Consider the following 17,639-nt stretch of genomic DNA (forward strand, 5'->3'; position numbering starts at 1 on the left):
AATTGTCCAAAAGTATTTTACACTCTAATCAAATGCCAAAGAGAATAAATGTGTTTTTAATAAAGATTTAAATGTGTGTATCCTTTGTCCAATGCATCCACTGTCCCTCCTCTGCACATGCACATGTCTCCAAACTGCTCAGCCTGAGCTGTCCATCTGATCTACTCATTTCTACTTATTTCCATTCTCGTCACTCCCAGTGAAAACTTTAACATCTCCAGCTCAGCCTCCTGTTTTTTTGTCAGTGCCGCGGTCTCAAAATCATACATCACGGCAGGTCTCACAACCATCATGTAAATTCTCTCTTTCACGCTTGCTACTATCCTTCTGTTATAAATTACCCCTGACACTCGACTCCACTCACTCCACTCTGACTCTACTCCATCTTGCTTCTACTGACTTTCATTCCTCTTGTCTTTGGTGCATACCTCCACCTCTCCAGGCTCTCTTCCACCTGCTCCCAGCTCTCACTACAGATCACAATGTCATCCGCGAACACCACAGTCCACAGTGACCTTATCTGACCTGATGTCATCGCCAACAAAACATTTTTGGTTATCTAGCTGGTATTTTGATTTGATTCCCAACACAACAACATATAATTGACCAAATTACTTAGCTGCGAAAGCACTTTTATATTACTGTTCTCTTTTTTTTTCTACTTCACTGTCGTTTATTTGTTCAAAATGTTCCTCTGCATGCACGAGTGAATAATCTGTGAAACATTAGTGAGCGGTAAACAGAAAAAGGCCAACGATTTAGAACACTGGTTCCCAAAATGTGGAGCAGACCCCCTGCTGAAGCATAGCGCCGCTGCGGGGTGCACGGGCAACCAGAGTGGGAAAAACTGCAGTTCAAGTAAGTTTGACTAACATGGTTTATGCAAGGACAAGTAAAAGCAGCTTGTTTGTTTCAGTGAAATGTAATGCTGTTAGTGACATTTCAGCTTCTGAAGGACAATAAAAGTTTGAGGTCCTGTCAGTTAAAACAGAATGTGTGAACACGCAGCTTTGCTTGGTTTAAAGTATTAATTCATGAAGTTCAGGGAAGGCGGCTCATCTTGTCTTGACTGACAAACACTTGTCAGATGTTTTGCCTTAAGGTTTGTACTGAATATATAGTGATGAACGTGTGGCCTCGAATCAGGTTAACCAGCCTGCAGTGTTGCAAACAGTGACTGCATGCTGACCTCCAGTGGCCCATAGCTGCAACAACATTATTCATCTAAACGTTTTCTGTTCCAGATTTCACTTCTCCCAGCTCACCACTGGCTTCCCGTTTAGATCAGAATATCCAAATAAACATAGCTGCATGAAGTCAGTCAGGACTGAAAATGCGGTCCGTTGGTGGAATAGAAAAAAGCAAAACACAAAAACTCATTTTTTGACCTTGCAGATTTGATCTTAGAGAGCTGTGTATTTTTTCCACTTCATTGGAAATGAGCAAGAAGCAATGATGGGAAAGAAGCTGGCTTATTCATAACGTTTTAAGAGGATAGTTTCGAGGCATAAGCTCCATCGATTACACAGTGGTTTCAAAATAAGCAACTGTCAAAAGTAATGCTTTATTCCTGTCTAGGTTTTAAATACTCTAAACGTGCACAACAATGCTTTATAATACCACATACTCTCATACCATCCATCTGCATTTTATCACATAAGAGAATTATAGTATCATCTGTCATCCTTTACCTCATTTGCTGATAGCACCAATATTATAATCAACACTGGGTCATTTGCACTACTATTCTCATATATGAGATCTGGTGTGTGTTGCAAAGTAGGCCAACATGTCGGTTTCGTCAGACGGCGATCGTTTGAGTAAATTTACTTAAATGCAACCACTGGATATGTTGCAACTACCTGTTCAACTTCTGTGCCCCATTTGTTTTTTTTGTTTGTTTTGGGGGGTTTTTTCGTCTTTGTGGGGTGTCCTTGGTCTGTTTATGTGGAACACAGATTTTTACACCAATCACCCAAAAATTAAAAACTAAACAAAGCAAAACCAAAAAAAGGTTTGTGTGGGCATTAAAAGAGGTTACCAGGCAATACTGAATAATTTCTTCTTCTTCTTTTTAACATTAACTTTAAATAAAGCTGAAGCACAAATGTTATATACACGTAGCCCATAAATCCAATCTCAACTAGTTCACTTTGTTTGTTCACTCCACGGTGTGCGCGGTGCAGCAGATCCAGCGCTCCTCCCTTACCTGAAACTCCCCCTCCACTATTTGACGTGTCCGTCTGCGGGCGGTGCTCCGCCGCTTTCCCCCTCACTCTTGTCTACCTGCTGCCGAGTCCCAGCAGCATTACTGAGCTAACACGCAGATGTTCCAGTTCCTGCATAGAGCTTCTCGATCACACTAACCTCCAGTTCTCAGCTGAAGACTTTGTATCGAGACTTTAACCTGAAGCGTGCCTGCGGCTCCACACAGAGGGAATGCATTTTTAACACCTGGGTCTGAAAGTAAAGCGACACAAGACAACACCGCTGCCGGGGGTCGGCATGGATGCATTACGCGCTGCCCATCTTTCGTCAGCGTGCAGCAGGTCGTCCGTCGGGGGAGCTTTTCACGACGAAAACACACCCTTCGGGAAAGCTCAGTTCCAGGTGCCCGTGAAAAAACAAGCCGTGAAGAGGCACCACCACAAACACAACCTGAAACACAGGTACGAGTTTCTGGAGACCCTCGGAAAAGGAACCTACGGCAAGGTGAAGAAGGCCAAGGAAAGGTCCGGTAGACTGGTAAGCATGGTGTTGTTTTTCTTTTATTATTATTATTCGTAACCTGATCACATTTTACCTGCAATCAGTCTGAGGTCGGTGTTTGGGCTGCTCGTCCCATCGGCCACCTGTTGTTTAGACAGCGAGCGCTATTTTAGGTGACTGGCTGTCTGCAAACAGGTAGAGCACGTTTGGATTTGAATTTTCAAATAAAGGCGTGGAAACTCTACCGCAGAGCGTTCACTTTGAAAAAAGAAAACAGCAAAGTATTGCTGGATTGTATGAAAATAATATTTTTATTTTTTTTTATTAGGGCGGATTGTAAAGTAATAAAGCTGAAAGTGCGCCTGCCATCTCTCCTGAGGTGTGTGTTTATTGGCTAAAGTTTGCCGAAGGGTTCAGTATGTTTATAAATGATGTTTTCTTACGTTCACACTGGACTATACTGACCATAATCTAATAATTTCCTCCTCACCAGCCCGCAGACTCTTTCTGATCTGCTTGATAAGCGCTTGAATTTGGCTTAAGCGCAAATGCAATTATGCAAGCATCTGCCCATGCCTCTTCATGGTGTATTCAGGTTAAACACTGAGATCTGCTCCAGTTTGAGGTCATTATCATGGAGTTTCAACAGAACATTATCACAGGGCATTTTACATAACCTCTCTTTTTTTTTTTTAAATTTAGCCCATGTGAGGCACAAAAGAAAGTCTCTTGGAAAAGGCTGGGTTAGTTATTTTCCCCAGGAAACAGTTTAGGTAACTTTCTTTTTGTTGGGTTTTTTTTTTTTTTTTTTTTTTGATAAAAGGAACAGGAGGAGGAGATGCGGGGGTTGCAACTGGGCTTCCAGGTAAATTCCAGCTCTCCATGGCCTAAGGGGAAATGGGAGGAATTTAAAACAGTAGACAGATAAGCCCTTAAAAGAGTCATAAAAAGGAGGGGTTTTTTCCCCTTGATTATAAGATATCGAAGCACATCCTTATCAGAGTTTTATTTTTAGCTTGTAAATATTTTAGAAAGGAATGTGGAAGCGGGTTGATTATGATTGTGAGACCAGTTAAAAAATACTGTACGGGACTGGGTCAGGGTCATGTGGCACCACAAAACAAACCCTGACTCAACAACAACACTTAAAACCAGTTTAAACAAACCCACATAATAAACTGGCACCTGAGTTTATTTTTGGTGTACCTATTAAAATCTTTGTTCTCTCGATAAACATGTGATTTGCATTCGTCCTGCCTAATGGTTTGTTTACTTGCCGTGGCTCATCGAACATACTGGGAAGTGGAAAGTGTGTTAAAATGATCCAAATCAAAGCCCACATCTAGACTTTAAAATGAAAACTAAACATTCCTGCTGTAGAAACCTGGGGTTTTTCTCAGGAAGCCTGACTCGGTTGCTGTTTCATACTTTATCGGAAATGCCCTTTGTTAAAAGCCCTGCTTTAGTGTAAGTGAAAGTGGAGAAGTCAAGGAAGTAAGTGTTAGGAATCCCTTTCCCCTTCCCTTTGGTGCTTACAGTAAACATGCAGTGATACAAGTTGACCCGTGTCCACACACGCCCATCTCTGCTCTTTCACCGACTGGCTCTGCTGTTTTTATAAGAAACGAGTTGGTGTCTGGGATTTATCCCTGCCGGCAGCTTCCTGATGCCTCAAACCTGCAATTTTCTTTTCTTTTTTTTAAGTATCAAAACACTGATTAGCCCAAATACGCGTTTTCAAGCTCACACCCAACAAATGGCATTTAGCAGAGAAGCCTTTGCACGCGTGATTATTGACAACATAATGGACAGAGATATGTCATTTGACTCAGGGGAGTGACACAAAAACAAAGGGTGGCTTCATCTTGCGTGCTGTGGCATTACAGCTGTTTCCATTGTCTAAGTGCAAGAGTCTGATTGCATAATCCACTTAGGTGTGAGGTGTGGGGTGAGGTGGGGGGGTGTCAACATACATCAGGATAGGGCAGGGGTCAGCAACCTTTTAAGACCCAAAGAGCCATTTGGACCCAGTTTCCACGTAAAAGAAAACACTGGGAGCCGCGAATACTTTTTGACATCTAAAATGAAGATAACACTGTATATATTGTATTTTACCTTTGTGCTTTGTGTGAACAACTAAGGTGTGCTGCTTATGAAATCCATGAAGTGCTATAGAGAAAATTACATTTTATTTATGTAATTAACACATTTTGAACTCTTAAAGAAATATAACAAAAGGAAAGACACCCAGGTGAACTAAAATGATCCATGTAGCAAACAAAAACTGTTGTCAGCCGCCACCCATATATCGCCTTTGGGCTTTTGGAGCCTTGACCTGACTTTTAAAAAAATAATTGGAAAAAAAGCACTATGCTGCTGAAAAATGAAAAATAGATATTTGCAAAATTCTGCCTAAATATGTATTTTACCTGGTTAATGTGTGTGGCGGGGCATGTTCTGCAGCGCCGCTGCAGGGGAGGCGGACGCCCTGAGCGGCACCCGCAATCACGCCTCACCGCCTTAACGTCTGTGCTCTCTCTGCTGTTGTGTTGTTGGTGGTGTATGTCGGGCTGTGAGCTGAAAAGCTACAGCCGCCTGTATGCGTACAGCAACCATGTGTGAAAAGTGGTCAATAAAGAGATGCTGAAAAGCATGTTCATGCAACATCGTCGGGTCTGCCGTGATTTGTTTACAATGGGACTTCTGCTCCTGATACTCTGCGCACAGAGTCTGCAAATCGGGGCTGTACGAAGTCACTTTCATCTTTACGCAGGACTGTAAGCTGTCATCTGTGAGGCGTGAGCGGTGTTTGTTTTTAACATAGTTCACGGTGGAGAACAGCTGCTGACATAATGTGGATCCATAATTGGCCTACCTGGGGTTGAAAGTCTCGATAAATGCACGGCGTTTCGGCGGGTATACCGGCTTCCGCGAGTGTGACTCTTATTTTGAGCGATGAAAAAATAATAGAATATGGTTTTATTTTTATATTTCAATATCACAATAATCTTCCAATTTAGAACTACAAGTGAAAAAAGAACTAACATAAATAAAATACACTTCAGCTAAATACTTCTAATTTATTTTCCCAAACTACGCGGAGCCGCACTATAAGGACTAAAGAGCCGCAGGTTGCCGACCCCTGGGATAGGGGTTGATCTGCAACTCTGTGCCTGAGATGAATGCTGTTTGTGTATTCAGACGCCCAAGTTAAGTCCCTAGACTTGGTTTGCATCACCTGTTGATTAATTCATTGTGCAAGAGAGTTCTCAGGGGAGTCTTTAATCATGCTCCACAGTTAAACTGGTTAAATACTTGTGTCTGTATGTCTGTGTAGGTTCTCAGTGTTTCAGGTCATGGTAGCCTTCAAGAAAACCAGACTCCTTTAAGTTAGAGTCCATTTGCCTTCTATTTGGGCTCCTAAGACTGTGTCTATACTTGCTTTATTTAGATACAGTGACTCAGTATACCTGTAAACAAAGTGCCATTTACTGATGTCAGTGGCCGATACTCACCTGTCGTGACTCATCTGTGTTGTCACATCAGCTGTGCAGGGGATAAATATTCAAAGCTGGTCCGAAGAGCTGATCTTTAGAAATCCTTAAACATGCTTTTAAAAAAATATATATATATCATGATTTATTGTCCCTGGAATAAAAATACATAAAAAGGATATTATCAATATCAAATCTGTCCCAAAATGTAATTTTTAAACTTCTGGATCGACCCAGGGTTTTGTGCATACCTGGTTAAAACTTCATAAATTTCAAACTCTAGCTTGAGCTAAGCTTCACTTAGCCTACATTTTAACAGGGCTAACTGGTCCAAAGGGCCAAGGGGATAATGGTGGCTCGTGAGTTGTGTGTGTTGTGCAGAAATGCGGTTTGAGTCTTTACTGTGAAATATAAAGGATTTCAGCCCCTCGGTGCTTATTCCGTGGAGCAGACTGTCTGTAACAGAGACAGCACAGACACAGATAACCTCACAAGGATGTGAACTCCTCATAAGCGCGAGTTCAGGCCTGTCTGACAGCTACGCAAACAAACGCAGGAAGCCTCCATTCTCTGAATCAGGAAACAGGCCCGGGTGGAGGGAATACAGGGGTTTATTTGCAAGAGCATCCACGCCAGACGGTGACTCACGACGGGGAGACGGGTCGCGCGTTGACACAGATATGACAAGTCGCTGCTTTACTCATTTTCCTGTCTCTGGAACCTCGAGCGTTGGAAATGAGAACACCCCACCGCCTGCACCATCTGGTGCCTCACAGCACCTCTTCAACCTTGGGGTGGACTGATGACGCACTCGGCGCACAGAGGAATCCCAAGCATCTGCGCTTCCAATGGGCGACAGAATGACATGAATACAGCTTGCCTGCGAGTTCAGACCGAGATGCTATTCACATTTAAATTTTACTTCTGTGGGCCTCGCAGACCTAACGGCCAACTCTAGTTTTCTTTAAAACAGACAATACTTGACCCGGAGTTCCCTTTGCAGAGTTTAAAACGGCACAGATTTCAGTTCAATGCTCATTGTTCCACTCGCAATCAAACAAGCAGTGGGAGGACGGCAATTTATGTTGACTAACGGCTGATTTGTGGATTTTTTTTAATTTATTTTTTTTAAACCATACTGCACTTAATAGACATGACTTATCTAGTACATGCAATTCATACCTCTGCTGGTCATTGTATTGAGGTTTTGTTTGCTTTTTAAACAACAATTATGCAACTTTTGACCTGGATTTGATGAAAAACTGCCTTATTTGAGCAACATAACCAGTAAAGTTGGATAAAGTTGACGTGAATATTACTGTCACTGATCTTTTTTCCTTTTTTTTTTTCAACTTTTGCACCTCGTGGTTTAGCATTTATTCTCCTGCAGTCTCTTGTGTCCTTTTGAGTGTTAAAAATAAGATTTGCTGGAACTCCTCGAGGTCTAGACCATTAGAGTTGTCATTAGCATTAGAAGCTGGAGGGATGAGTACAGGCTCACTCGTTCCTTTTTTGTCTTTCTATTCATGTAACCCCCTCCAGCACACTTCTAACCCTTTTTACACAAGGAAGCCCATTAAAGTGGTTTAGACCTTACGCGGGGGAAGAAAACGTTTGATTCCCTGTTGGATGATTAATTATTCCATGAACTCATTCTTACTTGCCTCTCACTTTATTGATTTTTCTTTCTTAAAGGTTGCTGTAAAATCTATCAGAAAGGAGAAGATCAAGGATGAGCAAGATCTGATTCACATTCGCAGAGAAATCGAGATCATGTCCTCGCTCTGTCATCCGCACATCATCACCATATATGAAGGTACATTATTTAAAAAACAAAATACTAATGACTGTATGTCTGGGTTTGACTTTAATGATTCAACCCTCTGAGGTAACTGGATCTCTGTCCCACACGCTACATACAAACGTGATACCCTGGGTGGGGGGAAGGAGTTTCTCTGTTTGAGATTCCGAGTTCTGTCACGCACGTCTTTGTGCTCAAGTCTGATGCCGAGTTACGTAAGTGCCAACTTCCTGCCGTAATCCGGCGCCGCTGATAATGTGCAGAGCCCCGTGTCTTCCAGCACCCCTCACGCCTGATGAGGTGGTCATCACTCAGCGTTTCTCCACTTCAGTGCACGTTTGTTTGCTGTATAGCTGTAATGGGGCCCTCACCAACCCTAATCGGTGTAAATTAGCGGTTGCACAGATAATGGACGTCTCTCACACAGCTCAAGTATTGCAAATGGTTTGAAGCGTTGAATTCAAAGGAGTTCTGCTCTTCTGTATTTCAGTATTTGAGAACAAGGACAAAATTGTGATTGTGATGGAGTATGCCAGCCGAGGGGATCTGTATGACTACATCTGTGACAAGAAAAGCATCCCCGAGCGGGAGGCCAGGCATTTCTTCAGGCAGATTGTGTCAGCTGTCCACTACTGTCATCAGGTAAGGCAGTTTTTCTCATATAGGACCTTCAACCTACTGTTGTCTTAAGCCTAATGACACAGGGCTGCACTCAGATTCACTGTTTTTCCAAGGCGCTGGCACCTCCAAAGTTACGTAATGGGCATTATTCACTGTCAGCCTGGGGGAAAATGAACAGTTGGTCTGTACTGAGACCAAGTGAAGGCTAAAGGCCAGCCATCCCAACATGCACACGCATGGTCTCACAGTTTAATGAGGGTGTGAAGGAACAGAACACACACACAGCAATCGGTTGTTCTAGCAAGCCCAGAGCCGTGCAATTACCACCATTCAGAGAACATTATATTTTATCATGGCTCTGCTTGGCAAAGCATTTATAAATGAACGTTTGCTAGACAGTATTTACTGAGTGACTTGCCCTTTCATATTACTCAGTGTTAACCACCTGTCCTTTGCCTCTTTACGGAGATCTGATGTCTTGTTAAACATTTATTTATCCACGGTATTCAGCAGAAAAAGGCCGTCTGTTATATCACCTACATTTGGCACTGCGACAAATTCCAAAGTTTCTTCATGATGGCATTTTAACAATGAATGAACGCCACGTTACACAAAGAATGTGTCCGTTGCTACAGCAAGTGCTCATATGTAAGGAGCAGTAGCTGACCTGCTTTTTTTTTTTTTTTTTTTTTTTTTTTTAAGTGAAGCAAACGCAAACTTGAGTCAAAGGCATGCCCCCCTACAGAGCAGAGCACAATGAGGCACTGCTGACGTACCAGATAGAAGTCTTCTGTTAGAGAATAATGTGGTGTAACCCAGTAAAGCAAATCCTTTCTACGTAATGCAGACAACTCCCAGTAAACCGATCCATAACAGCCTGCATGAAACAAAACTTTGTAAACAAAAAAGAAGGAAAAAAACAAAACAAACAAACAAAAATAAATCCGATCTCTTTTTCCTCTTAGAACGGAATCGTACACCGGGACCTGAAACTGGAGAATATTTTACTGGATGAAAACGGCAATGTTAAGGTATGTTTGATTCACGTGGATTGAAATCAATAGCCTGCGTTACGCATTTTATAACTAACAGTGATGCGCTGTAACTGAAGAACTTCAATGGGAAAATACACTTCACATCATATCTTTTGTTCTCACAGATTGCAGACTTTGGGCTGTCGAACCTCTACCACGGTGACGAGTTACTTCAGACTTTTTGTGGCAGTCCTTTATATGCCTCCCCGGAGATTGTCAACGGGCGTCCGTACCATGGCCCAGAGGTGGACACTTGGTCTCTTGGGGTGCTTTTGTACACGCTGGTTCACGGAACCATGCCGTTTGACGGAAACAACCACAAGATGCTAGTGCAGCAGATCAGCACTGGAAACTACCGGAAACCAAACAAACCCTCTGGTAAGTTTTTAAAACTGATTTTTCTTCAGTGAGGCTAAATTATATTTAGCTTTCATTGGAGTCTTGATTTTTCCCATTTCTTTCCATCAGATGCATGTGGACTCATCCGCTGGATGCTGATGGTGAATCCTGACCGCCGAGCTACAATAGAGGAGATTGCCGGTCACTGGTGGCTCAACTGGGGCTACCCGCAACCGTTACTGTGTGAGAGAAGGAGCAGTCATGTGGAGCAGACCTCTGCCCCAGTATCTCCGTCAACATCACAGCCTGCTGGGCTGGCCGGTGTTGCTAGTTGGCTGCGTCGTACATCCAGGCCTTTACTGGAGAATGGCTCCAAGATGCGCTGCCTGCTCCGCACGCAGGGCGGTGCAGGGGATGTAGTCCGACAACGGTCCCTGCGAAGGTCACGTAAGGAGAATAACATCTCCCAGACAGTTCACGAGGGTAGCACAGACACTCGGCCCTCCAAGGGTATTCTGAAGAGGCGTAATAGTGTGAAACAGAAGTCGATAAGCGAAACATCAACTGTCAGTTTAGTGGAGCCACAAAAAATCTTGGACTTGTCTGCACCAAGTAAAGCACCTTCAGCTGCACAGCTGCCTCGCAAAGGTATCCTAAAAAAGCCTGCTGAGCAAGAGTCGGGGTATTACTCATCATCTCCAGAGAACAGTGACTCTGGCTTGGTAACGCAAACTAAAGAGTGCCCTTCAGCACCACCCTACAGGAAGGGCATCCTCAAGCGTAATGGAAAGTTCTCCTCTGGTGGGTTACATGAGTTTGGGTCTTTGGACCAGCTGGCGACATCTCTGCCCCATGGAGGTGGCCGATCGAGACCAAGCTTAGCCATCAGCGAAGATAGCATTTTATCTTCAGAGTCCTTTGATCAGCTGGATCTACCAGACCACGTGAGACCAGCAATCCAAATGGATAAACCAGCCAAGGCGAACATGAGAGGCTGCGTTTCTGCTGACAACCTTCTGGACATCCAAGAAGACAGAACTGTGTCCGATGGGCTGTTGAGGTCCTGGGACTGTTACAAGTCTGGAGTGGCTGACAGTGCCTTTTCGATTTCAGACTGTGATAACGTCACAGAGGCTTACAAACAGGCCATGGTCATACGAGGCTCCAATGCAAGCTGAAGACCAGTAATAAGGGACAATTCATCCTGAATTTTTAAGTGACTTTAACACTACTGTGGTCATGAAAGCCAAAGTGCATTATGTGAAAATACCAGAACACTGTAAGGTGATCGTTTTGGCAGAATTCAGGAATTAACACCGTACCAAAACAAGGGAGAAGACTGATTGTATTTGAGATGGTCGATTTGATTTAACCGAAACTAAAATAAGGAAATGCAATTACGCAAAGGAAATGTTACAGAGTGCAATTTGACAACTTTCATCAAACGGTCTCAGGAGAAGAGAGCTTGAACTCTGGTTTTCATTGTTAGAGGTTGCTAGTCAATTAATTCACAATGAAACCAAAAGCACTTCAGAGACGGACATTCGGGAGACATTTTTATTACAGTTACAGTAGATCTGAAGAAAGTTCAGTGAGTGTTATTTGGATTCTAGCTTCGTAATGTTTGTCTAGGATGAAGACAACAGTAGCACACAGTTTCGATGCTGAAATGAGTTTTGTTTATGGGTAAGGTAACATTTCACGGATGCCAAAGAGCAGATTTGCAAACCTTGGCGATAAAAATCCCCAGCAAAATGTGCCAAGTTTTGATGTTTGAAACCGGGACTACTGACTTTTTTATATATAAATGTTTTTCCTGAAATGACTTGTTCTGTGTTTGGATAATGACTTGAATAATAATAGTGACCCTATGAATCACTGGCCTAACCAGTCGAACCTGCCTTTGCTTGCTAGCGTGCGCTGATACAAGTGCACAAACAGCCTTTGAGTCTACATACACGTGTGGGAGTTTTACAAAAACAGGTGGGGCCCAGTTTTTGTTTTGTTTTTTTTAATTTTATTTTTGAAAATCAACAATATCAAATTCCCCAACTAATTACTAGTTGTTTGTTTTATGAAGATGAATCATCGGTTATGAAACAGCGTAGGGTTTTATAAGGTCAGATAACACCAGTTAAAAATAGCGCTGCTAAAATAATCACTGAATCAAAACTAGAGTTCAAATTAAAATCATAAATTAGGCATACAGATATTGATCCTTAATTAAGCTTGACCAGATATTTTCGTAGCTACCGGGCTCTGTCTTGCTTTATAAAATACTCCTGGTATTCAGCTACATCAACATGTATGTTTGATTTTCATTTGGATGCTAAGCCAGCGCCTGGAATCGCACTTTCAGGCCACTGAAACCTGATAACTACACCATTTATTTATCAGTGTCATGTAACAAGAGTTGCACAAAGCCATTGATGCAAGCTGCAGAACCATGTTGTTCAGAAACATCGTGGTTCTGATGAAGGAGGCTCATCAGGAATTGAAAGCCTGTTCATATGCAAAAGATACATTTTTTTATTTTAATTATTAGAAGTTTGTTTTTTGTTTTTTCCTTAATTTCTGGAATCTGATGGATTGTATTAAGATGAAGGTAAAACTCATTCTCACAGATGATCTTTGATTATTCAGGTGTGACAGGGAAAAAATTGTTAGTAAGATGTTTGTTTTTGCCTTTTTTTTTTTCTTTTTTTTAAAAATGTGTAACAATTTAATATGTTTGTTGTAATGTGGGCATTTCATTGTTTTTGTTTCTCCCTTTCCCTTATCCCACATATTTCAGGTTTAATTTAAACCATGTCTGCCAAAGTTACTGGCTTATCATTTGTATGACTGGTCTGCTGTGTTGTCCTTGCTGGGATGAGGAAGTCAATAAAAAACGACAACAAACAACTCATTTGCTGGCCACTGTTGTTAATGACCTACATGCAGATATTGCATTGACGTGTAACAGGATTCATTTGCATTCGGCACAGCTAAAACTGCAGACAGACTTCATTTTAAACTTAACAGAACCACCATTACTAGCATTAGATTTGCAAAAAGTAACAATTAAAATGTGCAAACACTGCTGTCAGGATTGTGTGCAATTTGATTTTCACTGTCAGAACAGGTTTTTATGTAGATCAAGGGATAAAACTGCTTACGCAATTCTGGAAAACACTCTTAAACAAAGCATGCACAAAAAAAACAAGACTTAATCGAAGACCCGTGTAGATGAATTTCTTCCATCTTATCTGGCCTTCTCGTTTCATTTCCTGGCAGTAAACTTTTCAAGGCAGGGAGGAGTGTTTTAGTTTGATTTCCTCAGGTGGGGACGTTGGTGTCAGTACAACATCCTGAATGTCAGCAGGGGTGTAACTGCTCCCTGATCCGTGTTCCTTTGGCTTGCAAACCGTATCCTGAAAACTGGAGGGCAGGCTGAGCTCTAACACAATCCTGAGCTGGTCATAGCAGAGGAGCAGGGCGTTCTGTTCGGGGCCACGTTTCACATAGAAACAATCGTGAGTTCGTCAGCAGTGACAAGGCTGCATATATAATCATGGATATGTTTTAAGATGCTCTTTTAAACAGTGGTTTGTTTGCAGCAGTTCTCAGACTGTTTGATCAAAGATGATAAATACACCCATCGCTGTTGACGAGAGGGCAAAGTCAAAAGAGATACTCCCTGAAACTCAGCCAGTTAAACATTAGCCTTACCTGATCAGCGGCCAAAAGGTCGGCCAAAAACTTTATCACTGAATCTGCAGACACGCCAGCGTCCAGCAGCTTTAGCTTCTGCGTGGCGATGCTCACGCAGGCACACGTTACAGTGGAGGGCAGGAAGACTGAAAACCTGCATTCTGATAATTAAAAACCTTTTATTACTTTTGTGTCTTCTATTAATAATGAGCACTTTGTCCATACAATATTGAGAAAGAAAATAGATGGTAGACAGATGGTCGCCACCACTGTCGACACACCCTGACAGATGAACCTAAAAGCTTAAAACAGACACTTCCCAGAACAGGATAATATGATATCCTAATTGCTTGAAGCAGGAGAAATGGTGAGACAAAAACTCAGCAATTCAGTTCTTGCTTTACACCCTTAGAGTGGGTTAAAATGTCTTATTTTTATGGGGCTGGAAATGTGTAAAAGCTGCCTGAAAGAGCAGCAACTAACTGTATCCCTGTGACCTGCAGCCTCGGGCAGTATTGCAGATAGAGATAGGTGGGAAATCGGCCAGCTGAATAGCTGGATGCAGGTCTTTCATAGCAGACAATGCAGGATTACACAAACTCTGCTCTCACTATCCAAAATGAACTGCTGACACATCGTAATCACGGTTGGGGCTGTTTGGTGCCCATTGTTCACGGCTTAAATAGTCCCTTGATGATCATGAACTAAAAAGTCTTATCACTGATTGTTTTACAGGGGGTGTAAATGAGATGATTTCATTACATTACAAGATTTTTTTTGTTAAAATGTATTTTCCATTAGTTGTCTGCCTTAAATTGAACACTAAATTGACTGATATTGTCTTTCATTTGGGGATACCATGTCACTAACTCAGTTATGCAACATACCCGTGGCAGCCAGAGCGATGTAGGTGTGAACATGCCTGCGCATGTTCTGAAGGTGGGGAGGTCGGACAAAGGGGAGAGCGTAAAGAATTGGCTCCAGGAAGTCAGAGGGGACCACGGAGGCCAGACACCACTCTAACCTTGACACCACTGCCAGCTCCCAGTGCTGCAACACACACACACACACACACACACATTCCTTGAAACCAGTCCACCATCAAAATCCCACAGCAGGAACGCTCATTCAGATCAGCCCACGAGTGCTGGTTACCCTAACCCCTCAGTTGAACCCCCATGTTCTGAACAGTGTGCATGCCTGCAAGCCTTTGGTCAAAAAAAAAACAAACTTGAATGTGAAAAGGGAAGATTTCCTGCTTCCTACCAACAAAGATCTTCTAAAATGGCTTTGATAAAGTTGTGCCCTTAGAAATCTTACCAATAAGTCCCTCCACTTAGTCTTTAATGAATATTACAACCGTTGTTCCTTTTCAGATGGAATAAAAGTACTAAAAGGTGTGTCCCATATTAAATCTGGGTAAGGAAAATACTTGAATTAGCAGCAGGGTTGGTGGTAGTGGTTATGCCTCCCCCCATGAGTCAAGTTGCAGCTTACATCCATTATATATTTGAATTCATGAGTGGTGAAGTGTTTAAAGGAATTTAGGAGTTGGACACAAAAGATTAGAGTCACCAATTAAAAATCAGACCAAATATGAAATATGGTACTGAGTAAGACTAGAGAAGGATGTGACTTCTTTTACTAGAGGCAAAAATGTGTTTTATGAGGTCACAGCAACACTTTGCCCTTGTCCATTAGTTCACCCTTGAGTCCAAGTGAACATCTGTGCAAGATTTGAGGAAATCTGATCAGATAATCCTGCATCTGCAAGACTGGGAGGTTACAGCGAATCTGAAGCAGAAAAAGTGCTCTATGCTCCACTTTTTTTAATGAATAACATGAGATAAAAAAGGATCCCAAGATTCATTTTAGTCAAATAAAGGTGAACACAGGAGCATCGGCAAACTCTTGGTTTGTTTATTTTGCCCACATAAATCGTATTCATTCAGCTCAGTTTCACTTTTTTTCACCCCCTGGTTGTCCACGATCCATCTGCAGTTGCCCAATGTCATATCATTGAGGCTTAAACCACAGTTTGAGAACCACTGCTTTGGTCAAAGCATGCATTTCTGTCAGGTTTATAAATGTCCTCGCATGAAATTCATGGCAAAAGAAAAGCTACAAGACTGTCATTACGCCATCTGATTTTCATTTGACCACCAGGACATTTTGAGGTTCATGGGAATGTAGCTGGCCTTTCTGGATGCGGCCAAAACAGGAAAACTATCCACAGATTAAAAAGCAACAGTGTTGATTTTGGGGATTATCGTGAGATCCATGGAAAACAAGTATTACAGATTCCACTTTTTAAAAGAGCCAAACTGGAGGCTCAGTTAAGTCATGAGCTTGCTTTGAATATTTGCAATGAATTCAGCAGAAAGAGGGGTCACAGTGGGGTGGTTTGCAACACCGCCTCACTGCATGAAGGTCCTGGGTTTAAATCCAGCCTCCCTGTGTATACTTGGGATGTACCAGCAATGATCTGTTAAATAAAATAGGTATAATCCCTTCACAATTTCTTTTATTAGAGGCTTAAAGAGGTAAAAAATGTTCTTTAAACATTGAGAGAAGCATAAAAAGCATCAAGGATGTCTAATAAATACATTTTATTTTAGTGGGAAAAGCAGATTCATTTATTATGTGGGATCCCTCAGACTTATGCAACCAAACTTAATCGTGCATTTGATTATTACACACTTGGTCAGTGGTGGTAGTTTTTCTGTGGTGTTTGTGGGGGGGACATCAAGGATATTAGCTCCTTTATAATAGATAATGCCTTTACCAGAATGTCTGAGACTGAAATGGAGTTTTCCGTGTAGACGCAAAGCTTGCTGGCAGTCAGGGGGATCGTTTCTCTCATTTTGGATGCCAGGAACATGCAAACTGCCCCTAACAGCTGCAGGTTGGTCTTCTCAACGGCAAAACGGCTCAGGTAACAGTCCAGGTAACGCATCGCCTGCGGAAACACCTCCTCCTCGCATTTCTGCTCCTCACATACCTGTCAGACAGTAATCTGGTTTATTTCACCTGAACTATGTGGAAAATTACACTGTGACTGATGAGTGTATACCTGAAACATCCACACAGCCAGTATCCTTCTCATGTACGGCTGGATTTCTGTCTGCACCCCTTCAAAGGGGGAGGTCACCGGGCTGGTCTCCTCAAAGGCCCGCAGGTTGTGGAGCACTCTAAGGTCACCGGTCACAGCGTGGTCCCTGCCCGCCCGGGGGACCACAGCCTGCTCTGTTTCACTAACATTTCCTACCTCTGAATCAACTCTGAAGCCCTCCATCTCCAGAGACATCCAGTTCAGTGAAGGAGCATCAGTAAACCGTTAAGCTAACGTTAGCTTCGGTCCGTTATGGCGGCCATTCCTCTTGTAGCTAGCTGCCCAGTAGCTGCTGACATAACGCCATTTTCAGCCAATATTTTTTCTTTAAGAGTATTAATTTCAAACTTAACTGAATTTTATTTTAGCCCTCACTAAATACTCCTCTTTGCCATTTTAAATGCATATATATATTTATTAAAAATAAAAAATATTTTTGGATTTTTTTTCCCCTGGAAATCTTGAAGACCTCTAAACAAAAACTGACCCATATCTCATAGCCCTATTTAGGAACTTTCTTTTTTGCTTATTTTTGTTTTGTGCCATTCAGCAAATACAGGACCAGTATAGTTGATACCAACACTTTCTGCCTATAAAGGCAGCTTGTAGAGGACAGCAGTGTGTCATGATTTATGAGATGAGTCATCATTAACTTGCAAATTCTGAACACATTTTAATGATCACTAAACCACTGTAACATTTACTTTACAAAATCGACCTTTAAATTTTTTAGGTATTTTGAAACTAGGTTTTTTGAAGACCTGGAATATAAATGGGCCTAGCTGTCTCTAAAGCAGTTTGGGTCAACTTCTGTAGTTGGCATTTAGTTCAACTAT

General features: G+C 42.1%; 2 protein-coding genes across 3 annotated transcripts; one reads left to right on the forward strand and one right to left on the reverse strand.

Annotated features, from left to right (window-relative positions):
- Window positions 1-2,235: 2,235 nt before the first annotated feature.
- On the forward strand, window positions 2,236-12,902 carry nuak2 (NUAK family, SNF1-like kinase, 2). Its single transcript, XM_003441265.5, has 6 exons — window positions 2,236-2,745; window positions 7,899-8,019; window positions 8,495-8,646; window positions 9,591-9,656; window positions 9,785-10,037; window positions 10,128-12,902. The coding sequence occupies exons 1-6, from the start codon at window positions 2,506-2,508 to the stop codon at window positions 11,174-11,176; spliced, it is 1,881 nt and encodes a 626-aa protein (XP_003441313.1). The 5' UTR covers window positions 2,236-2,505; the 3' UTR covers window positions 11,177-12,902.
- ccnd3 (cyclin D3) lies at window positions 12,183-17,148 on the reverse strand. 2 transcript variants are annotated; one of them, XM_003441266.5, is made up of 5 exons: window positions 16,765-17,148; window positions 16,477-16,692; window positions 14,579-14,741; window positions 13,710-13,852; window positions 12,183-13,480 (listed from the first exon to the last, which is right to left on the reverse strand). In XM_003441266.5, the coding sequence occupies exons 1-5, from the start codon at window positions 16,996-16,998 to the stop codon at window positions 13,283-13,285; spliced, it is 954 nt and encodes a 317-aa protein (XP_003441314.1). In that variant the 5' UTR covers window positions 16,999-17,148; the 3' UTR covers window positions 12,183-13,282. The 2 variants fall into 2 exon arrangements, with proteins under 2 accessions (XP_003441314.1, XP_005469642.1); XM_005469585.4 differs by having other exon boundaries at window positions 13,338-13,641; window positions 16,765-17,145.
- Between the last annotated feature and the right edge of the window lie 491 nt (window positions 17,149-17,639).

This window comes from Oreochromis niloticus, linkage group LG5, assembly GCF_001858045.2.
Source record: "Oreochromis niloticus isolate F11D_XX linkage group LG5, O_niloticus_UMD_NMBU, whole genome shotgun sequence".
NCBI lineage: Eukaryota > Metazoa > Chordata > Actinopteri > Cichliformes > Cichlidae > Oreochromis > Oreochromis niloticus.